This window comes from Podarcis liolepis, assembly GCF_965112155.1.
Source record: "Podarcis liolepis genome assembly, chromosome: 7".
NCBI lineage: Eukaryota > Metazoa > Chordata > Lepidosauria > Squamata > Lacertidae > Podarcis > Podarcis liolepis.
The window spans coordinates 55423864-55449638 of NC_139561.1; the positions used below are offsets into that span (position 1 = coordinate 55423864).

General features: G+C 43.7%; 1 protein-coding gene across 1 annotated transcript in view; it reads left to right on the forward strand.

The window, feature by feature from the left end:
- CNGB1 (cyclic nucleotide gated channel subunit beta 1) overlaps positions 1 to 25775 on the forward strand; it is a gene marked incomplete at its 5' end in the record, with an annotated part of 67616 nt that overhangs the window by 37119 nt on the left and 4722 nt on the right. Inside the window, 16 exons of the mRNA XM_083512607.1 lie at positions 3438 to 3570; positions 8433 to 8517; positions 10186 to 10438; positions 11931 to 12087; positions 12743 to 12859; positions 14492 to 14649; positions 15512 to 15631; positions 17043 to 17251; positions 18573 to 18623; positions 19958 to 20044; positions 21729 to 21793; positions 23041 to 23163; positions 23392 to 23533; positions 24693 to 24852; positions 25471 to 25568; positions 25657 to 25740. Coding sequence (XP_083368733.1) covers positions 3438 to 3570; positions 8433 to 8517; positions 10186 to 10438; positions 11931 to 12087; positions 12743 to 12859; positions 14492 to 14649; positions 15512 to 15631; positions 17043 to 17251; positions 18573 to 18623; positions 19958 to 20044; positions 21729 to 21793; positions 23041 to 23163; positions 23392 to 23533; positions 24693 to 24852; positions 25471 to 25568; positions 25657 to 25740 — 2042 coding nt within the window. The remainder of the gene's footprint in view (positions 1 to 3437; positions 3571 to 8432; positions 8518 to 10185; positions 10439 to 11930; positions 12088 to 12742; positions 12860 to 14491; positions 14650 to 15511; positions 15632 to 17042; positions 17252 to 18572; positions 18624 to 19957; positions 20045 to 21728; positions 21794 to 23040; positions 23164 to 23391; positions 23534 to 24692; positions 24853 to 25470; positions 25569 to 25656; positions 25741 to 25775) is intronic.

Below are 25775 nucleotides of genomic sequence, written 5' to 3' on the forward strand. Positions count from 1 at the left end.
TTTCCAGGTCCAGGACAACATTCCTGATGGAAGAATTTTAACCATATAGGCTTCACTAGTCAGCAAGAACTGCTCCCATGTTGCCTTCCCCAACTTGGTGCCCTCTAGATGTTTTGGACCACAATGCCCTTCAGCCTCAACCAGTGTGCACACTGTCTGCGGCTGATGGCTGTTGTAGGCCAAGCACCAGGTTGGGGAAGGCAGGACTGATTGAATCAAAGGTATGAGAAAGGTAAAGGATGGCAACACATTTTGGATTTGGCATTGGGAGGTCAGAGACTTGGACTGGGGAGGACTGTTTTTGATATTTTGTATTCCCCATGTCCTTCATCCACTTTGTTTCTTATCCAGTAGTGTTTTTCCTCCAAAATAGTCAGAAAAAGTCAGAAAATAGTTTTTTATTGCATGGCAAAGCCGGGAAATGAGAAAAGCTACAACTCACCCAATATTATTTTTCTTTGAGTAGCTCTCTCAGGTAGACAAAGTATTTCTGTCTCTTCTTCTATCAGGACATTATAGCTTTACTAGTTTGGGGTTTTTTAGATAACCTTTTGGTCAATTTACAAAGCTAAAACTATGATTTAAAACACAATCCAACCATAACATCTTAATTATTATACACAGTGTTAATAGAAACACCACAAAAACCATCAGATTAATATCAAACAGAAGCAGGAGATGCCAGCCATCTCCTAAGGCTGCTTTCATGCTGGGTGTTTCATGTGAAATTGATTGTTCAAGTCATATTTTATTGGGGCCCAGTGGATGATGTAAACAACAATTTGCAATCAGCCTTTTCCCAACGCTGCTTCCATCTCTTTTCTTTCTTTCTTTCTTTCTTTCTTTCTTTCTTTCTTTCTTTCTTTCTTTCTTTCTTTCATAGAAAATTGGATGTTTTTAAGAAAGGAAGCCCAGCACAATCTCCACAGGTGTTTATACCCTTGGCCCTACAATAAGAAAAAGTGCAATATCCCTCAAAATCAATTGCAATCCCACCTGGAGCTTACAGCAGAGAAGCAATCAGTGTTTGGATGCTTCTCAGGAGGAAGCAGCCTTAATGGAAGTTTTCACCAGTACTCTGAACTTTGATGAAGAGGTCAATAGAACAGAGAAAGCTACCATGAAAGTTTAAGCTTTCAGCCCCCTACCTAGCGATCTAGATTTTACTTTCAGGACCACACATGTCAATGGTTTCAACATGCACTATGACCTCCCCAGGGCTATCTACTAGACTATCCAAACAATCTGTCACAAATTAAAAGCAGAAAAATGCTCCCTTTGTAGATGAGTAACTCAAGACAGTTCATCAAGCCCACATGATGTGCATATCACTGACTTGTATACAACAACCAGGTTTCTCTTTCTGAATTCCAGATGAATTCCAGACTAGCAACAGGTGAACACTATTGTCCTTCTGAACTTATTAGAAACTACACAAGATATCATTATTATTTATTAAATTTCTATACCCCCCTTAATCCAAAGATCACAAGGTGGTTTACAATATAAAAACACAAAAATACATACCATAACAGGAAACAAACAAAAAAAATACCGCCCCCAACTGTATATATTATCCCAGTATATATTATCCCTCAAGGCATTCAGAGTAGTGCACATGGTTTACCCTTGTGTTCATTTTGTCCTCCTCACAACAACCCAATAAGTGGGTTAGGCTGCAAGGGAGTAACTGGCTCACTACGGCCCAGTAAACTTCATGGTCCCTCACAATGAGAATAGTTGCAATTGCTGACCTCTCTCCCTTTGCCCCCATCTGGTGGGAAGAGCTGCTGCTTATCTTCTTTGCTTGAGGGGTAGGAAGCCTCACGTCCAGGGGCCAAAAGTGCTCTTCAATCCTCTCTCATCCGGTTCATAGGACTCCATGTGTGTGTTTTTCACCAGGTTGCAAAATGTCATTGAACAACAATCATGCCTCTTGCCTGTCTGTCTGTGTGGAGGATTGAGAGGTGTGTGCAGAAAGAGAGTAGAAACCAGACTGCTATTCGAAGACAAAATTTACACACATTACTATGTCATCTTTTGCCTCTGTTCTTGTCCACCATTGGCATGTGGGCCCCAGAAGGGAATATGGCCAGCCCTGTTTTACCTATAGAGCCCAGGGCAAATGAAGATGTCTGGTGGCATGTGGGTCTCACTAGTGCTACAGTCACTTTTCTCCCGGAATGTAAGTCCACCTTAAAATTACAAGAATAGCCCGCCCCCGCCCCAGGATCCCTCCTTTTACAACCCAAAGCAGAGCAGGAACAAACTCTCTGATCGCCCCACATGGCTTTATCTGACTGTCCTGCTTGGGGACCCAGTAAGCGACATGCCAGATTCCTCCTCTTCAAGGGGAACAAGGAATGGATTAATCTGCCAGTTTCTGTTTCTCATTTTTCCTGTCTTAAATTCAGTTTGCCACATTTTCACATCAGTTTATGTTTTTTGTTTAGTTTTTAAAGTCATCATGAAAATTAATCAGTGCATTTCTCATATTATATGCCTTCCTCAGTGGAAGCTGGTCCATTAGGGCAAATGGGGCAATGCCCCACCAATATCACTCTGCTCACAGCCAGACCCTACTTGCCAACTTTCTTACTTGCAACTGGTCCAAGGGGTGCTGCCGCCTATCAGCTCCCTCCTCTTTCGTCTCAGTTTTGCCTTTATAGACCTCAGCAGGAAGGAGGAGGACAAAACTAGAATTACCGGTAGGTCAGTCTGTCACTGGCTGTGGCGCCACCTACTGTTGGTCTCCCTGCCTTCTACCCTATCAGTCCCAAAGGGCACCAGCTGCCACCACTGACACTCCTGTGGGCAATTTTGCTTAATATTTCTGCAAGCAGTTTCCCCTGCTACATTATTTTCACAAATATACACGTTTTTATGCACACTTTGCCCTGAGATAGCCAGTTTTGTATGGATTTTTTCGGTTAGAGATCTATACCTACAAAATTCAGAAAAGTTTGCATTTTAGCTTGCGTGTTGTTTCAGCAAATGCTGAGTATGTAGAAACTGAAGCCACCCCGTGTGTGGAACTGCCTGATATCTCAGCAAATGCACATCCCAAATTCATGTTTCATGAGAGAATGCACAGGAGGAGGCGTTGCCAGAGATAGGTGAAGGGAGAGGTGCTTCACTTTTCGCAGTACCTGCCAATTTTGCCACCCACTCAGCTGCTGACTTCCTTCTGGCTTTGGAGTCCTGTTGGGGCACAGGGGATAACTTAAAATTATCTGGGGGTGATGTTTGCCAGAACCAAGCCAGCAACTTGAGAAGTTTTGTGTCTGAAGAGGATAGCATTGCTGCCTGCTGAAGAGGGGCACAATGAATAGTAGCAAGGTGATCCCATTTGGGCTTTGCCACTTAGCATCTGTGCCTATAGATGGATCTTCCTGCCCAGTGGTCCCTAACCTGATGCCTTCACCATTTTATTTCAGCCTGCACCTTTCCCACAAGACAGAGCCATATGGAATTCTTGGTGGAAGACCATGAAATCCAAGAGGAAGCAATGTGTTGGTGTGGCACAGCTGAGTGGACTGTGGGGACACCTCCCAGCCCCCCAAAGCAGAGGTAGGAAGCCAAAGCAAGGGAATTAGGCGGAAGAATATCTGTTGCTGTATAACTTGGCAACTAGGGTTGCCATATTTCAAAAAGTGAAAATCTGGACACAAAAGTTGTTGAGCTGTTTGTTTTTTGCAACATCTCAAAAAAAGTTTTTGTGCTATTTTTAAGGGAATTTGCTGACATGAGTTGCCATACACCAGAGGCTTCCCTGACATGTTAACATTGGTAACAGAATAGAGCTGTTAAGGCACTCAGAGGACCTCTCTCTGCCACAAAGGTCCTGAATTCAAACAAAGGCCATGGATTCTTCATTGCCCTTCCTCTAAACACAAAGGCACAGCTTCCTCTGTCTCTGAACTGCCCTTTAGATTGTGATTTGTTACATTGGTCTGTGGAGAAGACAGCATGTTCAAAGCTCTGCTTTGCTATTTCTTTCAATGTGCAGACCCTCCCCACAACCGATGTTCCTTTGTGATGAGGGAAAGAGACAGGACTTTTGTTGTTGTTTAGTCGTTTAGTCGTGTCCAACTCTTCGTGACCCCATGGACCAGAGCACGCCAGGCACTTCTGTCCTCCACTGCCTCCCGCAGTTTGATCAAACTCATGCTAGTAGCTTCAAGAACACCATCCAACCATCTCATTCTCTGTCGTCCCCTTCTCCTTGTGCCCTCCATCTTTCCCAACATCAGGGTCTTTTCCAGGGAGTCTTCTCTTCTCATGAGGTGGCCAAAGTATTGGAGCCTCAGCTTCACGATCTGTCCTTCCAGTGAGCACTCAGGGCTGATTTCCTTCAGAATGGAGAGGTTTGATCTTCTTGCAGTCCATGGGACTCTCAAGAGTCTCCTCCAGCACCATAATTCAAAAGCATCAATTCTTCGGCGATCAGCCTTCTTTATGGTCCAGCTCTCACTTCCATACATCACCACTGGGAAAACCATGGCTTTTACTATACGGACCTTTGTTGGCAAGGTGATGTCTCTGCTTTTTAAGATGTTGTCTAGGTTTGCCATCGCCTTTCTCCCAAGGAGCAGGCGTCTTTTAATTTCGTGACTGCTGTCACCATCTGCACTCATCATGGAGCCCAAGAAAGTAAAATCTCTCACTGCCTCCATTTCTTCCCCATCTATTTGCCAGGAGGTGATGGGCCCAGTGGCCATGATCTTCGTTTTTTTGATGTTGAGCTTCAGACCATATTTTGCGCTCTCCTCTTTCACCCTCATTAAAAGGTTCTTTAATTCCTCTTCACTTTCTGCCATCAAGGTTGTGTCATCTGCATATCTGAGGTTGTTGATATTTCTTCCGGCAATCTTAATTCCGGCTTGGGATTCATCCAGCCCAGCCTTTCGCATGATGAATTCTGCATATAAGTTAAATAAGCAGGGAGACAATATACAGCCTTGCCGTACTCCTTTCCCAATTTGGAACCAATCAGTTGTTCCATATCCAGTTCTAACTGTAACTTCTTGTCCCACATAGAGATTTCGCAGGAGAGAGATGAGGTGATCAGGCACTCCCATTTCTTTAAGAACTTGCCATAGTTTGCTGTGGTCAACACAGTCAAAGGCTTTTGCATAGTCAATGAAGCAGAAGTAGATGTCTTTCTGGAACTCTCTAGCTTTCTCCATAATCCAGCGCATGTTTGCAATTTGGTCTCTGGTTCCTCTGCCTCTTCTAAATCCAGCTTGCACTTCTGGGAGTTCTCGGTCCACATACTGCTTGAGCCTTCCTTGTAGAATTTTAAGCATAACCTTGCTAGCATGTGAAATGAGTGAAATTGTGCGGTAGTTGGAGCATTCTTTGGCACTGCCTTTCTTTGGGATTGGGATGTAGACTGATCTTCTCCAATCCTCTGGCCAGTGCTGAGTTTTCCAAACTTGCTGGCATATTGAGTGTAGCACCTTAACAGCATCAAAAGATAAAACGGTGCCTCTCCTGTTTCCTACACAAAAGTGAAACAAGGCTTCAGTTCTTCATACCTCAGTGCTGGAGACAGGACAGCATCTTCTGCTGTCTCCTCTCAGATGTTGTTGGACTACAACTCCTATCACCCTTATCCACTGGCCATGTTGGTTGCAGTTGATGGGAGGTGGAGTCCAACAGTACCTGGAGGACAGCATGACCTCCATCCCTCTGTTAAAACATAAACACAGGGGTTTTCATTCACTTGATCCATCCCTTTATGCTCATATAACTTAATGCAGATGTGGTCAGATTGCTCAATCAAAACCTGTCTCTGTGTTCAGAGTTGGCAACCAAAAACTCTGGCACGTTCCTGAGCATAGAGATCATGGTTGCGTACACATTATAGCTTTAAAGCCCATTCCAAGCACATCCTTTCCCTCAAATAATTATAGGCACTGTAGTTTGTTGGGAATTGTAGCTCTGTGAGGGGTAAGCTACCATGCCCAGAATTATTTCAGGGAAAGAATGTGCTTGGAATGTGCTTTATAGGTACAGAGTGTACACAGCCCATGTCAGTCATGAAATTGACCAGATATTTTTTTCCAAAGGCAGGAAAAGCTGCTGTACCAGATGCATAATTGATAGGAAGGTAGCTTTTCCTTCTTTAGCAGAACTCTGCTAAAAGGCAACTATCAGTGATCAAATTAAAAGGTCAAATTCTGACAGAAGGATACATTTTATTTATTAAATTTATATCCTTTCCTCTGCACAACAACCCTGTAAAGTGGATTAGGTTGACTGTCAGTGAGCTTCATGGCAGAGTGGAGATTTGAACCCTGGTCTCCCCAGTCCTAGCCCAACACTCTAGCTGCTATGCCACACTGCCATTTGTCTCATGATGAATGCTAGATTTATCATGTGTGGACTGGACAATAAAATAATTAGACTTTAAGCAGCCTTAGATCTGCAACAAACTTGAAAGGCTTATTTTTCTGTGCTGCCTCATCAGATGGAGGTTTCTATTAGCAAAGTACATTCAAGGGCTTGCCTATTATGTGTGGTGCCTAGTAACCAGGCTGTGACCCGTCTTCCTCCCTGGCAACTGCTCAGCTTCTCCTAGCAACAGCATCCCTTTGGTCCCTCAATGTTCCTCTGTTGAAGCAGGGAGGGGGGATATCTTAGGGAGCGGGCTATGACAGCGCAGTCTAGTTAACAGGAAATAGGATCTGCATCTAAACTGAAGGCAAAGCAGACACAGGAAAGAGTCAAAAGTCTCAATCTTGGAGCGGTTGTCGATGATTTGAAAAATACATTCATTAAGAGAAGGCTTTCAAGATTAGCAGAGCATCACAGGGCTGAATATAAGCATGGCTTGACGTGCTATACGCTCAGGGGAAACATGGTTTGAAAAGGTGAGTTTGGGGTTTGTTTTTTTCTTTTGCAAAATATTTCTGAGGGGTCCAGAGGAAAAAAATGAGGGAATGTTAAATATTTTTAGAAAGGTTGCTGTGTTTACCTCTTGTTGCAAAACCAACAAGGAATCTTTTGGCACCTTAGACGCCAACAAAATTATTATGTCACAAGCTTTCAGTGTACACTACATCCCACTTCATCAGTTGCATGAGGTATTGTATTGAGTTGCAGATGCCTCTATACATGCTTGTGGAGGAAAGAATTGCAAACGGTGAATGAGGGATAGTACCTTAATGAACGCAACTGTAAACCTCAGTGTTTTGTTTAAGCAAATTTGATTTAATGTGTTTTGTTGGTGCAATCAGACCCTGTGGAAAGGAATGGTGCTTTGGCTGAAGGAGTCAGCAGGGTGCTTGTTTTGTTTACTAACAATGTTCTTGTCTTTGTGAGGGGTGGAGTGACGCTGAGAAAGAGCTTGCATATTCTTTGGACTGCTGAGTCTGTGCAATGAGCCTCTGTATATGCTGTGCACAGAGACACATTGCAGCCCATGGAGGGTGGGCAGGTTTTGCCCTCACTACAGCAGTGTCAACAAATGCTATGGGCTAAGGTTACCAGATTTTTTTCAATGAATCCTGGGACACTTTTCAACTTCAATGGATTTTGTATGGGGACTGATTTGAAAATCTGGGGACTGTCCCCGGGTAGGTAAATCTGGTAAGCTTACTATGGGCTGCATCCAAAGCTATCTCTACTCAGAGCAGACCCATTGAAATGAACAAACCTGGCTAGCTTAGCTCCATTAATTTTTTGAATGTGTTGACTACTCTGAGTAAAACTTAGTTGGAAACAACCTCTTGCTGTTTTTTCTCCCCATAGGAATGAACAGCACCAATTCATTTACATAGAAGAGAGGATGGGGGTGCAATCGTGGACAAAGGAGGAGGCAGAGGCCAGACTTGATCTGCTTTGCTAGGCCTATCTTGGGTTCAGTTTCTTTGTCATGCTGGTGTGTGACACAGTGTTGAGGGGGACAGGCAGAGACCGGGGAACACATTCACACCCATATATCTGAAGCACCATGCTACAAGTTTAAATAGTATTGAGGCTCCTATTCCCCTCACAGAACAGTTCCCAGAGTTGTTTAATAGGTAGTCCCTCTACCCAGAGAACTCTGGGAACTGTAGCTCTGTGAGGGGAAGTCAGGCCTCCTAACAAGTCCAAGCACCCTGGACAAACTACACTTCCCAGAATTCTTTGGGGGAAGCCATGATTGTTTAAGGTGGTAACATAGTGCTTTAAGTATATTGTATGAATGTAGCCTGAGGGGGGAGAGAGTCATCCTTGTTAGTAGGAATGCCAAGAACCAGGCACTGTTCACCTTTGCTGTGGGCCTATATAGTCGATATTCAGATGGAAAGCCGCTCTGTAAATCTTATTATTCTTCCAGGGCATTTCTAACACACATTAGCTTCAATATGACAAGAAGATCCCTGGGACTTCAGGGTTTGCTAATCACTGCTGTCTGACTGTCTCTCTTTTGTCCCTTATAGGGGTGCCTCTGATAGCTGCACCTTCATGGTAGCTGCTTCAGGCAAAGTCAAGGGGTTGGATGCCAACTTAGGCCCTTTTCCACAGGTTGGTTGGTTATTTATTTATAAAAGCTATTTTATACCCGGTCTTTTGTCCCCTAAAATGGCCCCATAAGATGGCTTTATAAAATAGGGAAGGGGCACACTGTCACAACATAACAAAAGTCTGTTTAAGGACAGAACCTGAGCTCTCAAAACAGGAAATATTCTTCAGAATAATGTGGTTTTTGTTTTTGTTTAATTAAGGTAGAAGAAGAAGAAACTGAAGCAGCCTTAGTTACACCTCAAGGTACCGTATATAAAATGTGCCTGGTCCAATCCTGTGCAGGCCTGCAATGTGGACACAAAGCTCTGAGCAGGCAAGAGCTGTCCTGTTCTGTTCCAGTGAGCATACACAGAGTGTTTGGCCTAAGGCAGCCTTCACCAGCCTGATGCCCTCCAGATGTTTAGGGCTACAACTCCTGTCAATTGCAGCCAGTATGAGCAGTGGCCAGGGATGATGGGACTTGTGGTCCAAAACATCTGGGTGGCACTGGGCTGATGAAGGTTGGTATTGGACATTTTTTGCAAGCTTATGCGTCTTGAGTGTGCAGACACAGACATGAATGTTGAATTAATTATAATCCAAAAAGGTTGCATCATGGTCATGAAATCTCCAGCTGTTACAAAGCTGGTCACAGAGACCAAGAAGTCCAACAGGGCAATAAGGAACATTTTAGGGGACTGAGTTTGTAAAACAGCTTGAAGCTGCACAAGCTCTTTGGGGAATGAGTGGTGGTGCAACCGCCACATCAAAATTTGCCCCTGAAGTGACTCCATTTGCATGTTTGTGCGCCTTCAAAAATACAATATTGTTACAGGCCACCCCAATCCCGGTCAAGCTGTGCACAGGATTCCAGGGGTCTTGGCCCTCAACCAGGGCCTGTGCTCCTTTGGAGAATTGAAGATGTGTTGAAAGCTGCTGTAGCTTTAAGAAATAAGATTTATCCAGAAATTTGTACCTTCAGTCTGCATGGAGTTCAGATGTTACAGCATGGTCATCTCAAGAGGAACTGTGCAGTGCTGGAATCCAAGGCCCAGTTACCCTGACAATTTTCCAAATCTCCTGTCTGTTTTCATACCTTTGTGGGGGGGCAGTTCTCTTGCATTGCCAATGTCCTCAATGGCACTTTATTGTTTCTTAATGACCCTAGCTTGGCCAGGTCATTTTCCTAGCCCAGGAATTCCTCTGCAGGTTGTATATACCCTTCATATCCCAAATAAACAAAATCTTACCATTTATTAATTTCTAGGGTTTAGATCACATCTTACCTAGTGGTTCAGTTCCAAGAGTTTCAAATGTATATGAAAACCAGTATACTCAAACATCCCCTGTGTGAGCATCCCTAGCCTTCCAGAGCCAGCATGCTGAGCAGTCCTTGCTCCCCCCGACAAGTGGAAACCTTAAAAGCTCTTTCCATGCTAGGAAAATTTCTCCACCTTGCATAAATTTAACTTGCGGAATTTCAGCCAACTGACCTTCAACCATGTATCTTTGAAGATCATACTGTGGTCAATGATGATTGTGTATAACACACACACACACACACACACACACACACACACACACACAAAATGGCTGGTTTGGAACTGAGCAACACCATTTTTCTCATGTGGTTTTATGTTTGCTTTGTTGCAGCTTCAGAACTCCTTGGCCCTTGCTTGGAGCCTCTAGCTGCCTAGCCCCATCATGTCCAAGCAAAACCGCGACGTTGAGTTAGCCCGCCTGGTGCATGACAAGCCACTCAGTCATCCTAGCTCCTCCCCCTCCCGTCACAGCCTAGCCGAGCAGCTGCCCAACGTCCCCAGCTACCGCTCCACCACTGCCGCTTCCTCCCGCATCCCTGTCCTTGTCGCCAGAAAGCAAAAGGCTGGTGTGACGAACCCCAGTTTTTTGAAGGAAGAAGGGTCATCTTCTCACACCCAGGGTAACGTAGCATTTGCCATGGCTTTGTGCGTGCAGCTTTGTGTGTCAGGCTTCCTTCGTTTCGTCTGCCTGTGTGTGTCTCTCTTGTGTCTGCTTCAATACATGTACATCCAGTAGCCATAACTTCCAGACATGTAGCTGTGATGCAGTTTTGCATCAAAAGAGAAAAGGCCAAGAGTTGCTCTGCTGTGTTGAAGGTTGCAAATGGCCTTGCTTCACAAATTGCTCTATTGAAGGTGGCAGGCAAGACCTGTCCCTTTTGGGTATACCTTTTAGAGTAGGGGTAGAGGACCATTTCTTCCCAGCAAGCCAGATGCTTATGTGCCAACTCTGGAGCCCCCCAATTTAAAAAAAAACATATTTCTATTTTAAAAAATAAAAAGCAAATGTAAACCAAACACAATTGGGCAGTTGTTCCATTGACATTGAAAACAGTCCCAAATGAATTCAAGGAGCATTAATATGTATAGCATGGTGAATGCAGTTTTGAGAGGTAGGTGGGTGGGGCTGTCCACCTGTCAATCCCCTAAAGCCATAGTGAAATCAGGTGACACTGTGCTTTGAAGTCCCATTGTTGGGACTTCAAAGCACAGTGCGGGGGATGTTTGAAAGCTCTTTTGCAAATAGCCCTGTGCTGCTTTTTGAAGAAGCTAAGTTAATTAATTTTGGAGAAATCATAATTCACAGTATATTTAAAAATATTGCATAAAAGCTTGCTTGGAGTTTGCAATAAGTTATTATCTCTGAAAAGTAATATGTGCTTCCTATCACTACAGGAAGCAATAATCAAACCTCTTGGTGTTTGAAACAACCTGTCATATTTGAATAATGTGCCTAACTTTTCATAGCAATAATTGTACATCTGATTGCATTTATACCTTCCAGTTAATTATTCCTGTTAGTTCTACAAGATAGTTATCTAAATACAAAAGGGTATCAATATGAATCTATGACACAGTTTAACATGATAACACAGAATCAACAATATGATATAAACATTTACTTTATCAGGGTATTATAACTAGAATTTATACTCCAAATATTAATTATATTTTATTTATTTTATTTCAACCAATTATATACTATGTAACTACAATCAGTATACAAAAACAGTGTACAATCAACACAATCAGTTGAAAGTATTAAAAATTAAAATATTTGGTTCATGAAAAATAATAACACAAAAACTTTGTTTTGATTTTTAAAAAACCCACAACATTTATTACATACTTTGGCCATAGTATAATTTGAATTGCATAGAAAAGAAACTGTATAAACCTGGGATAGGACATTTAAGAGGTGGTTATGTTTACTGAAGGTGTCTGAAAATACAGGTGGGAATTAGGAGGTTGTAGTTTCAGGTGTCTTTTGATCAGTAAAGGACCTACATCTTGAACATTTTGGTATGAGGAGCCCCTGCTAGTGATGTATCCACTGGTTTTATCTGTCTTCTTGTTTTCTTCTGGCTCATTTCATTTATTTTCTTGCCAAAGGACGGCCATCAGGGAGATACCCCACTGTGAACATCAAGAATAGGAATCCCAAGAATGGCTCTTCAGGGCTGCCAGTATTTGCCGGCCGTGCTCAGACCTCACCACCAAAGAAACCCCAAACCCTCGCTGTGCCGGTTATAGCCAAGGCTCCCAAGAGGTATGAACCCATAATGTTTTAGAACCTAAAGTCCAAAAACCTGTTATTTAGCATCCATGCAGATTCTTGATTTATTGAGGAGCATTGACCTGTAACTGGGATACAAACCTGGGATAATCATTTGCATACCTTAGGGTACACAGCTGGGGTGCATCAACGGGTTTATGTCAGAGCTGATCCAATATCTTCCCACTGGCTGAGGCCGATGGGAGTTGTAAATCTGCAATGTGTAGAGGGCAATAGGCCAGCAAAGGCTGGATTACCCTATGGGCCAACAACCAGTTGCTAACTTCTTTGTTTTGTTATATATTTTGTTTTTCTGTCAAGTGTCCTAAATCTGTCTGCCACTCTGTTAAAGTGGTTTTTTTCTAAAGACTCAGGGTGCCTTTTATGGGCAACCTTTAATCTGCTTGCACCTTATTAGTTCTCCAAATCTTAATTTTTTGTCTCCCAAATAACATTAGTTTGTGATAACAGCTGAGCTACCAGGGCCAAGGACAATCTCACAACTGAAGCTGCTGTTTCAAGGCAGCAACAGCAAGACATTGATACTATCAGTGTGGACTAAATTTAGGACTCACATTTTAAAACAGAGAGAATGTTCTGATTGTGTGTACCAAAAAATACCCGACCTCTTTCTTTTTCCCCATTTCAGGAGGAAACGCTCTTCCCAGGAGGAGAGTGTGGAGGAGCTGAAAGTGCCATCTCCAAGCCCCTCACCAGTCAAAGCTTGGCCAGACCTTTCCAGTCCACAGAGAGAAGGATCACTTTGGTACGACACTAGAGACTTTCATTTATATGTGGCATTTATATCCTACCCAGGGACGCGGGTGGTGCTGTGGGTTAAACCACAGAGCCTAGGACTTGCCTAGGTCGGTAATGTGAATCCCCGCAACGGGGTGAGCTCCCGTTGCTCGGTCCCTCCTCCTGCCAACCTAGCAGTTCAAAAGCACGTCAAAGTACAAGTCGATAAATAGGAACTACTCTAGCGGGAAGGTAAACGGCTTTTCCGTGTGCTGCTCTGGTTCACCAGAAGCGGCTTAGTCATGCTGGCCACATGACCCGGAAGCTGTACGCCAGCTCCCTTGGCCAGTAAAGCGAGATGAGCACCGCAACTCCAGAGTCGGTCACGGCTGGACCTAATGGTCAGGTGTCCCTTTACCTTTACCTATATCCTACCCTTTCTCCAAGAAAGTCAGGGCAGCAAACATGTGGTTCTTACATGTTATCTTTGCAGTATGTTTACATCAAACAAGAGCCATTTTGACCCCACTGCATCTATAGCATGTAGTAGCTTAGTTAGTTTGGTCTGCAGACTATAATCATCAGATACAGTGTAGGGTTAGCAAGACAAGCGCAGCGTTTTTAGAAAAAGTGCAAGATATGCTTTCCCTTGTAAGTGTCCAGCAGTTCCTAAGAACAGAAGAAGAGCCTGCTGGATGAGGCCAATGGCCCATCTAGTCCAGCATCCTGTTTTCTCACAGTGGCCAACCAGATGCCTCTGTGAGAAACAGGCAAACAGGACCTGAGCTCCAGAGCACTCTGCCCTCCTGCGGCTTCCAGCAACTGATATTCGGAGGCATAGCTATCATGGCTACTAGTCATTAATAGCCATATCCTCCTTATTTTATAAAAGGCTGCAGGAGAAGGCTGCATGACAGACTATGATAGAGTGTACTCCAGCTCTCCAGGCTGCAAAGCAAAGAGTGTTGTAAATGAATGAAAGTCAATCCACACTGAAAAGCTACCCACCAGTCAGTAAGAAACCTATAATTCATTTGCCTATAGCCTCCATCCCAACCTGGTGGTGCCCTTCAGATATTTTGAATTACAGCTGCTATTGGTCCTAGTTAGTCACCCCAGTCATATGGTGCTGAAGTTGATGGGAGCATAGCCACACTGGCCGGGGCTGATGGGAGCTGTAGTCTAAAACATCTGGAGGGCACCAGGATGGAGAAGACCTACAGCTTGGCATGTGGGAGAAATTAGGTTTCAGTTCACAATTTATATACCTAATTCACGATTCCCAAAATAATCCACAATTTGAAACGAGGTGAACCTTCTGAATTTTGCAAAACTATCAAAATATGAGTATGTACAAAATGTGTATATTAGAGCAAAGTGAGTAAAATGCATATATTATTGAAAACAACATACAAAACTCTATTATATTAGAGAAAATTGCTTGCAAAAATTGGTATATTAGGCACAATTGCATTAAAAAATGTATATATGAGGAGAAATTGTCCCTCCTTCACTACAACTTGCTAAAATTGGGCCTAGAATTAATTAATATAGCACTGGTCAATGAAAAGGTTTTCATTCATAATATCACTTCTGGTGATTATAGCATTGAGCAATGGGAAAGCTTTCATTCATAATATCTGGCCTGGTTTCACCATAGTTTGCCAGATCGCAGCAGCTCAACAGCAAGCCAAAACAGTGCAGTTATCAATGACCGTCTGCAAGAACTGGTGCGTCTCTTTAAAGACCGAACAGAGAAAGTGAAAGAGAAATTGATTGACCCAGATGCATCTTCTGATGAGGAAACCCCCGTGGCATGTAAGTGAGACCAGCACCATCTATTACAAAACTTTTTCAAAGGGTCTGTGTCTAGCAGTGGGTAAAAGATATTCAACCTATTTCTGAAACTTCTCTCTGCTCCTTGTCGCCTTCTGACAAGCTCCTTCTCAAGGGTTGCCAATTACTTATTGCAACATGACTTTTGAGGTTTCTGAAGTCATAGTGCACTTACTTAACTGAAGTATAAATAAGCTTTGCAAAGCTTGGACTCAGTCAAACTAGCTCTTTGCAGCAGGGGTTTATCTTCTCTTCAACTTCCTTAGGATGGGCAGCATAAGCTTTGCTGGACCCTGATGGCTGACCCTTATGGCTGCTGTGTCAAAGGCCTTGCTGATTAGCAAATGGACGCAGCAACTTTCCAGACACACTCGCTCTCTCTCCATCCTTTGATACCAGGTTCTTCTAGGTGAAGCAGAAACCAGTTGCATGTGAAACTGACTCTGGGTGTGAGCCGGGGGGGGGGGGTCATGACCATTGCCAGAGGATGGGTAACTTGAGCACCAAAGTACATAGAGGAAAACAACCCAGGCCTTCCGTGTCTAATGATTAAAGACTCAGAAGCAGCAGCTCCCAACCTGATGCCCTCCAGACATTTTGGACTCTTGGTCCCATCTACCCCAGTTGGCTTGAGCTGAGGGGAGTTGCAGTCCAAAACATCTGGAGGGCACCAGGTTGGCTCAGAGTGTCCAAGCATGTGCAGAGATTCCTTGCCCCCCTCGCTGTTAAATAACTGCAGCCTCCACACACCTAATATCAATTAAGATGAATAAAGGTTGGCTAAAAACAATGGTTTTGATTCCAAAGTTTGCCTGGTTTTCACTTATTCCATTTGTTCCCATAGCACCTTCCAAAGAAAAGCCTCCAGAAGAAAAAGAGGGAGCGAGTGAGAAGGGTGGAAAGAAGCAAAGTCCCCCACGTGGAAGAAAATGCCAGTTCCCCAGCAGCATTGACCCGCTCACCAGTGAGTACCTGGAATGGGCTTTTGACCGAAGAGCCTGCTGTAGAATATTAAGCAGGAGTGGGGGGGGGGGATGGCCATGTCAGTAGCTCGTCCTACTCTTGAGTAGGACCCTGGCAGAGACACATGCCTGACTGGCATGTTCTCTCCCTCCTGGTCTTTCATTCAGGAGCTTCAAAAGCTTTCTTCTGCCCGAACATCACAGCGACCGATGCCAAGAGACATCGTCACACTTAGGGATCCGCAGAGTCTTCGCAGCTTGCTTAACAGACCTCAGCAACTCAGCATTTTGTCTAATCTACTTTATTTACATATAAACACACCCGGAGCACTGCAACATGGCTCCCTCTCTCTCTAGCATCAGACAGCAGAGAGAGTGAACAAAGGACAAAAGTCTCACTTCATGGAACACAGTAACACAAACATCCTGTCTTTGTCACTTCCCACTTTGTGGAGTCAAATACAGACACCGTCATGTGATGGACAAAAATCCCATGACTGCAATCATGGAGCAGGAATTCTAACAGGCCAGAGGCTGATAGGCAGGTTGCTTGATGCTGAGCATCTCTTTTTGGAAATAGGCACTGAAGAGGGATAAAGCAGTGAACTCCATTTTTAAGTCAGCCAACTTCATTCAAACCTTCTGAATGATCCTTTGGATAAGTCCACACTCCTTCAAATTGCACTATAAAGTTCTTAGCTAAAAAATAAAATAAAATACCAAAATGCATTTAAATGGTGCATTTTAGTATAAAATACATTTAGAAATTCACAAATATTCTATATTTAAGTATGTGCTTCGTGACATAACACATGTGTTTGTATTGTAATACAAATTTACATACCTCTTTTAAAATATGGGAGGTTAATATGGAAATGGGATGGAGTGGAATTGTGAACATGCATTCAAAATTGACACAGACCAGAAATAGACTGTTTCATCCATTCCAAACAATTCAAATGCGAACAGAATCAAATTCCTGCTCCATCCCTACCTGGAAGCTAGGCCAGTGTGTAGATGTCCCCAGATTTTCAGATGGAGACATAAGGCTGAGAGATAAACGCTTGTCTAAGGCCACCCAGTGAGTTCACGATTAAACTGAGAGGTGGGTGCTATAATGGTTCCATCTCTTAACCAACTATATTCATAGCAAAAAAGCAATATAGTGGAGAACATTCATGGAGCACATTAATGGTTGAGAACTACTAATTCATCTTGCACAAATTTCTCATTCTCTGATCCCACAGGAACTGGTTTGCCTTCTATTTCCAGGTCCTGTTATTTTGGACCCCCATGCTGCTGTGCTCAGTTCCTATAGTTCCATTGAGTTGTCCTAAACAAGAGAAGCAGGATAAGTTCTTGGCAACTAGCAGAGCTCCTGAGTCTGTTCTGGGTTTTCCCCTCCCACTCTAGATCTGATGTACATCTTGTGGCTCTTCATTGTGGTTTTGGCATGGAATTGGAACTGCTGGCTGATTCCAGTCCGCTGGGCTTTCCCGTTCCAAACACCTGCAAATGTTTATTACTGGATGGCTGTGGACTATTTCTGTGACCTCATCTACATTTTGGATATCAGCATCTTTCAGGTCCGCCTGCAATTTGTCCAAAGAGGAGACATCATAGTAAGTGACACCCATAAAGCCTTTGTTCTATTGGATTAGCCCCTGACGTTTTGGGGTCAGGTAGTCCCTGAGAAAGCCAAGCATTATGAGGAAACCTGGCCTTATTTGGAACTGTTGAGGGAGTTGGGTATGTTTAGCCTGGATAAGAGAAGACTGAGGGCCTTTCACACTTCTACTTGTCCTGTGCATAGAAAGCATGGGCCTGAACACTTTCCTGATTGTCCCATTCCTTTGCTCCACCGCTTTCCCCCAGAAAACACACTCCTTAGCACTAAATTGGAGCAGACAGCAATCCGCAGAAAACCTGATTGCAGTTTGTTCTGATTCAGTGCTAAACCACAGGTTTCCCAGGGGAAAGCCATATGAGATTACAGCCATATTCAAATATCTAAAGGGCTGTGACACAGAAGATGGAGCAAGCTTGTTTTCTGCTGCTCGAACAAATAGATTCAAATTACAAGAAAGGAGATACCAACTAAACAGTAGGAAGAATTTTATGATGGTGAGAGCTGTTGCACAATGGAATGGACTACCTCAGAAGGTGGTGGGCTTTCCTTCATTTGAGGTTTTAAAACTGAGGTAGGATGGCCATCCTTCAGGGATTCTCTAGTTGAGACTCCTGCTTTGCAGGAGGTTGGGCTAGAGCACCCTTTGGGAACCATCCAATGCTACAATCCTATGGGCTTATCCACATTTCCACTTGTCCCACTGCTTCCCCCCAGGGAAAACTATTCTTTCGTGCTCATTTGGAACAAACAGCAATTTGGGTTTTCTATGGATGGATGTTGGTTTCCAATTCATCATAAAAGAACAGGTTTTCTTTGGGAATAGAGTGGGGCAAGGGGGAATTGTTCAGACCCATGCTTTCTAGGCACAGGCCAATGTGGATGAGCCCTCTGATTCTGTGAAAACCCTGTGTGGCTAAAGATCACAAACCATAAATAAAGAACCTGTGGCTCTCTAGATGTTGTTGAACTCTCTACTTCCAACAGCCAGCACACCCGATAGTCAGTGATGATGAGAGTTAGGCTCCAACAATGTCTGGAGGGCCACAGGTTCCCCAGCCCTGCCATTGGGCAAGCCTGTTTATCTTCACTGTCCAAGGACCTCTGTTAGCTGTGGGCACTTTGGATCTGACAGAAACAGCCAGTGTTGGGGTACCCATAATCTATTTTAAATTTTGGTTGGTGGACAGGCTTTCATTCCTTCCTTCTTTCCTGGCTGTGTGGCTGCCCATTGTTTGCAAATCTCTGATGGATGCATCTCTTTTTCCACTATGAAACAAGTGGTGATGACCCTCTCCTATTGCCTCCTCTTCCAGACTGATAAAAAGGCCATGAGGAAGAACTATCTGAAGTCAGGCCGCTTCAAGGTCTGTACCATTTTCCTTACTTGTGTTAATTCAGCATTCTGCAAGCTGGTGCCCTCCAGATGTTTTGGACTACGCTTCCATTGCGCCCCCTCCCCAGCTGGTTAGGGGCACCTGTTTGGGAAAGGCTGTCATATGTAAAATGATCAGTGCCTAGAAATTAAGAGTTGCGTCATTTTAGTTCAACTACAGTAATTTTAGTTATATGAAGCGTTCATCCATGCCACAATCAAATATTAAAACAGTGGTTTTGTTTTTGATATAATTCTCTTATGTGCACAAATGTGCTTTGCAAAGTTGCAAACGATCCTACTTTGAGGAGACTTTTAAGTTCAAGGTCTGGACAGGGCTGAACCTGACAAATATCTGGAATCTCCTGATGAAGGATATCAGTACAGAAGAAACCACCTGGGGCTCTGAGCCCCTGGTGGTTTCTCCTGATGGGGACTTTACTCAAAGAGTTTGGCTGGCCCCTTTCATCACAGGATGCCACTGTGTTTTGTTTTACATGCAACATTGTCCCTCCTGCTGTCTTTTCTCCCATCTTCCTGTTTCCCAGGCTCTTGCCTTGAATATCTTTCCTCTACGCTGTCCCTTTGCACTGTTTCATCTCCTGCTTGCTGCTTTTCACCCCCTCCCTCTTTCTGGCTCACCACTGGGGCTGAGCGCCCCAGGCCCTTCCATCTTTTTCCTCTTCCTATTCCCCCCCCCTCGTTGTCCTCGCAGAGACAGCAGAAATGTCCCTTTATAACTTGCCTAGTTTCATTTATTTATTATTTCGTTTATATCCCACCTTTCCTTAATATAGCTCAGAGTGGTATGGTCTTCCCCCTTCCCATTTAATCCCCACAACAGCCCTATGAAGGAAGTCAGGCTGAGAGACAGTGACTGGCTTAAGGTTACCCAGTGAGCTTCATGGCCAAGTGAAGATTTGAGCTCTGGTCTCCCAGGTCCTAGCCTGGCACTCTAACCACTACACTACGCCTGGCCTCTACCTCACCCCTCTGTTCCCCTTGCATCTCTTCCCTTGCCCTCCAAAACCGCCCTGGTTTCTTAGCTCCTGCACGTGGCCTTTTAAGAGGTGCTGAATGCTCTCTTTGTGCCTCTGATGGGAAGCATTCGCCCCACTTGGATTGCCTGACACCATTATGTGGTCAGAGGCAAGTCACTGTCTCCTAGCTCCAGTTCCGCACATGAACAGCAGAGATGCTGAGATGACAAACACAATAAGTATTGTAAAGCCATTTAAAGGTGCCATCAAATTACATGTAGTGATTGTGGTGGCAGATCAAGTTGCTAATATCTTTTTTGGGGGTGGGGTGCGTGCATCTTTCCAGATGGATGTGATCTGCCTTCTTCCACTGGATTTTCTTTACCTCAAAGTGGGTTTCCATCCTCTCTTGCGCTTGCCTCGCTGTTTAAAGGTGAGTCAGGACGGGTTACGCTCCTACAACCTATTTTCAAAACTCTTTTTGTTGTGTTTTAGTAGATGTGCAAAGCAGGGAGGGGGAGGAAGAACATTTTCCCTTTTTTGTTGGGCTTGCTAAAAGTGGGAAATGCACTTGAGGTATTTATTGAAACCTTTAAATATTTGAAGGGCTGTCACTTTGGGCTCATCCAAACTTGTGCCACATTTCTAGGCACAGGTCCAGGCTTTAAAACTTCATGCCTAAGCATTTTATTTTCCCCCCAGTGCTTTTCCCAGGAAAACTCACACTTTCTGCAGTAAAATGAGGGTTTCCCCAAGGAAAGTGCTGGGACAAAAAACACAGTTTTATAGCCTGGACCTGTGCCTGGAAAGCATGGCGCAAAAGGAAGGTCTGGATGAGCCCTAAGAAAATAACAGAGCAGATTTGTTTTCTGTTTCTCCAGAGCATGGGACTCAAAGCCACAGGTTTCAGTGACTAAAATAAGACGGGGTGGGGGGAGGGGTGGGGATGCTGATTGTACATGCCATTTGGCATTGGGATGGTGGGCAATTTTGATTCAGTACACATTTCAATCTGAGCCTATAAAATTTATGCTTTCCAAAAAGTGCATTTTTCTGAATGCTGCAGTTCAGTTCTCCAACCAAACCACATTTAAACAAATCCATATTTTAAAGGAAAGTGTGCACAGAAATGACTATATGAGTGAAAGCAACAGACAAAAATGCATTATCTTAAAGGAAATTTCTTGCAAAGATAGGAACATTAGTCAAAACTGCATATAAACATGTGTTTATTGGGAGAAATTCACATTAAAACACTTATGAATTTTCATTAGGATTTTTTTAAAAAACCCTCAAATTGCTGCAAAATGTGGATAACTGAATTTAAAGTTGGAAAAAATGAGAAACTGAGAGATCCTAAATTTGCAGATCCTTCCATTGCTACCATAGACTGCCTTGGAAGGTGGCAGACTCTCCTTTCTTCATAAAGAAAAAAATTAAAAAATGGTCCAGTAGCACCTTAGAGACCAACTAAGTGTGGGGTGGGGGTTTTCTCAGAAAGATAGTAGGAGATGGGGGATTGACTCAATGGGTATGGCAAACCTGTTGACGACTGCATTAGTCCTACAGGAAAAAGCATGGGATAGTATGCAGATGACCAAAAATAGCTTTAGCATGTGTAAGAAGAACCCCACCCCACCCTCCCACTATATATAAGGGTCTGGTGACTTCTGTTTCAGTGTATCTGAAGAAGTGTGCATGCACATGAAAGCTTATACCCAGAACAAACTTAGTTGGTCTCTAAGGTGCTACTGGACAATTTTTTATTTTTTAAATTTATTTCGACTGCGTCAGACCAACACGGCTACCTACCTGAATCTCCTTTCTTAGACATTTTAAAACAGAAGCTGGATAGCAGCCTGCTAGGAATTCTATGGCAGTGGATTTCCAGCATCAGGAAGTGGGTTGATCTTGATGACCTTTCAGGTACCTTCCCTTAAAAGCACTTTCAAGGAATTTGATTCAGGTGTTGCTGAAGGGACACCCACCAAATCATTATTTCAGTAATTAAGAAAAAGTACTGGGAGCTTTTCCAGTTAATTTTATTATGAAATATTTCTCCATTTGTCCCTGAATTGCTCTAGGTGCTCATCTGTACTTTTCATTCTGTCCCACAGTACATGGCCTTCTTTGAGTTTAACAATCGGCTTGAAGCTATTCTGAGCAAGGCGTATGTTTACAGGTGAGGTAAGCTTTTGATGCTGACCCTCTTCACTCTTGAATGCAGCTGCTATAGCAACAGGGGAGACTCAGGAGCATTTCAGCATTTTAGTTTCTTTCGTAACTTTCTCTTTGTACAGTGGTACCTTGGGTTAAGTACTTAATTCGTTCCGGAGGTCTGTTCTTAACCTGAAACTGTTCTTAACCTGAAGCACCACTTTAGCTAATGGGGCCTCCTGCTGCCGCTGCACTGCAGGAGCATGATTTCTGTTCTCATCCTGAAGCAAAGTTCTTAACCTGAAGCACTATTTCTGGGTTAGCACTGGGTTAGCAGAGTCTGTAACCTGAAGCGTATGTAACCTGAAGCGTATGTAACCCGAGGTACCATTGTACTGAAATTTTTTTTTCCAAACTGAGGGATCACCCACCCTTAACTTGTCTTGTGCCTAGAAAGCATGGATCCAAGTGTTTTTCCATTTGCTCTACCACTTTCCTCAATAAAACCCACTCTTTAGTGTGGAAAACAGAGCAAGCGTCATTAAGAGGAAAACTAAATTTGCTCTGATTCGGCGGTAAATATCAGGTTTCCCTGGTTTGAAAGTGGTGGGATGAGCAGAAGCCTGGATGGGCCCTGAGACCTCCTGAAGAGAAAAGCTGTGTGTTGATCTACATAGTCTAATGTAATTCCATTATTTCCAACATGCAACGTTTTTTCAGAGGGCAGTAGTTGTGTTGGGCTGTTGAGGTGAAAACAACCAAGCATCTCTTAGCACTTTAAAGCCTAACCAATCTGTTATGGTATAAACTGGGTGGGGGTTAGACAAATTTTTAGATAAGGCCAATGCCTTTTCCCCCTAGAACTCACTAGGTTCATGGCAATCTGCCTTCTGCCCCGGCTGCTTTTTCACAGGGAGACCTCCAGCGACCATCATTGATTGACCCCTGGCCCCTTCTCACCTCTGCACGTTTTAAAACTCCTTTTGAAGTTGCACATAGATGATGCTCCTAAAAAAAATCTGTATGAAGGCAAACTTATGGAATAGGAGGGCCAAATTGCCTACTTTCCATTGGCATATCCAGTGTAACTACCATATAACAATCACTATAATATAAGCTATTTTCTCCTTAAGACCATGCATAAGTACAATTGACCACTAGTGGCTCTATAGGTTGCAAATGGGAATGCAGACATGAAAAGTGAGATTGTTTTAGAGAACAACTTAAAGAGTATTTTGTTAACATTGTCGTCTTTCTTCACCCTCTTTGTAGAGTGGTAAGGATCACAGCCTACCTGCTCTTCAGCTTACATGTGAACTCATGTTTATATTACTGGGCGTCCTCCTCTCAGGGGTTGGGCTCAACTGCCTGGGTCTACAATGGGGAAGGAAACAGGTACTCATTATATATTTCATTTCTGCATTGCTATAATCCAACCACCCCCAACACGGTGCCTTCCAGATGTTTTGGACTACAATTCCCATCAGCCCCGGCATCATAGAGCCAAAAAATCTAGAAGGCACTAGGTTGGGGAAGGCTGGTATAATTCATTGTTACAGGATAAAAGCAGTAGTAGATCAGTTGCTTGGACATTCTTATCCTCTCATATCTTTTTTTAATAAGCTATATCCGCTGTTATTACTGGGCTGTCAAGACTTTGATAACAATTGGAGGACTGCCAGACCCAGAGACCCTCTTTGAGATCATCTTTCAGCTGCTCAATTACTTCACAGGTGTCTTTGCTTTCTCTGTCATGATAGGTCAGGTAAGAAAACAATCCATGCCTTTTCAGTACACAACAATCCTTGTTCCTCCCCCTGCCCTGATTCTGCCAACCTAGAGGGGGTTAGGATGCAGTGAAGGTTTAGGATGCAGTGGACTCTGCAGACAGGGTGCCTCTGCCACTGCAGAGGTCCCCACTGTGCCCACCAAAAGCTGCGGGCAGAAGCTACCATTGGCAGTACCCTTGCCAGTGATGGCCAGCAATAAACCCCTGAAACAGAGCATTTTAGAGGGTGGGGAGGGGTCCAGCTATTGGCAATGGGTGCTATTCACGCATCTCTGCTACACCAGTCTGGAGGCAGCAGAGTAAAAATTTGCAGTTTGACTCGCCCACTTTCTGCCCTGGCTGGCATGAGTTGAGGAGTATTAACATTTTAAAAGTCTGTTAAAACAATGCTGGGGAAGGGGAAACTCTTTAAGAATGTAAGCAGATGCTTAGAAAGTGTTGGGCTCTGTTGTGTGGAAACTGGGACTTTTCCCAGCCTATTCATGGATAAAGTTAACATCAAGGCATTCCCAGGCTCTCGACTCTACAAAGTGAATGGCCACCATTCAGGTATCATGTTCCAGTTGAAAGAAAGAAAGAAAGAAAGAAAGAAAGAAAGAAAGAAAGAAAGAAAGAAAGAAAGAAATTACCCTACAATCTCATACAATAAAACATCTCAACATGAGTTCTGGTTTTATTTCAGGACTGAAGAAATTTGTGGCTACTTGCCTATCCGTTTTTTTAATTCAGGCCACATTCACTCTATACATTCAAAGCACAATTATACTGCTTTGAACAGTCATGGCTTCCCCCAAAGAATCCTGGGAATTGTAGTTTGTTAAGAGTGCTGAGAGTTGTTAGGAGGCCCCTATTCCCCTCACAGTGTTACAATTTCCATAGTGGCTTAACAGTCAGTCCCTCTTTACAGGGGTCTCTGGGAACTATAACTTACTCCCATTAGTAACTCAGCCCTCTCTGAACTGGTGCTCCCCAGCCCCCCACTGCCCCATGATCAACTTCCATCAGCACAGCCACCTGAAGCTTGGAAGCTTTAGTTTGAAGGCATTCGGTTGGGGAAGGCAGAGATAGTTCAATGGTGTAGGTAAGCAATGCTGAACAAAAATTCCCTGAATGGTTTTCTCTTTATCTCACACAGATGAGAGATGTTGTTGGGGCTGCCACCGCTGGACAGACATACTATCGGACCTGTATGGACAACACAATTAGATACATGGCTTTGTACAAAATCCCCCGATCTGTTCAGAATAGAGTCAAAACGTGGTATGAGTACACTTGGCACTCTCAAGGCATGCTGGGTAAGACTGAACTAGGGCTTTGAATATTGGCTTCGTAAGGTGTTCCTCTGGTTGTTCAATACGGCTTAGGTCAAGGCTAGCCAAAATGGTGCTCTCTGGATGTTGCTTGGCCCCAGTTCCCAGCATCCCTGTCCACTACTTATTGGCTGGCTGCAGGGGCTGCTGGGATGTGGTGTCCAACAACCACTGGAGGGTGCCATGTTGGCTACCCCAGTTTAGGGCCAAACTAGCCATAATATTGAATGCATATTTACATTTCAGGTGAATTGAATGACACAAGTAGCAGCCACAGGGGTGGGGGTGGGGAGGAAGAGACTGATAATTACAAGCAGGGTGAGAAATTTAACCTTTCCCTTCCCTGCTATGGTTTCATTGATGCCAATAGGACCTTTTTCTCCTATGAAAATAGCAGCTTTGGAGGAGTGATTTTTTTTGTTGGTGTCTGGACTACTGCAGGGGAGAAAAGGTTTAATCCTTCCTCCCTGACTCCTGAGATCCCGCTAGTTATCAGTCATCCACTCTAAGCAGCTGCTATTTGAGTTTTTAAATATGTGTGCTGGCTATTCTCTAATCCGCAGTTTCAAGAAAGGCAAACTCTTCCTTACACTTCCTTTGCAGACGAATCGGAATTGCTGATGCAGCTGCCAGACAAGATGAAGTTGGACATTGCAGTAGATGTGAACTATGACATTGTTAGCAAGGTGCCTCTTTTTCAGGTATGGTCCACACCCCCTCAGGGATTCGCTTACTTAAATCCAGACATGCTTGTACAAGCCAACTGATTCTTCCTTCCTTTGCATTCAGGGTTGTGACCGGCAAATGATTTTTGACATGCTGAAAAGGCTCAGATCTGTGGTGTACCTGCCCAATGACTACGTCTGCAAGAAGGTAACCAGCTTTGTCTAAGAAGTGAAAAGTAGGGT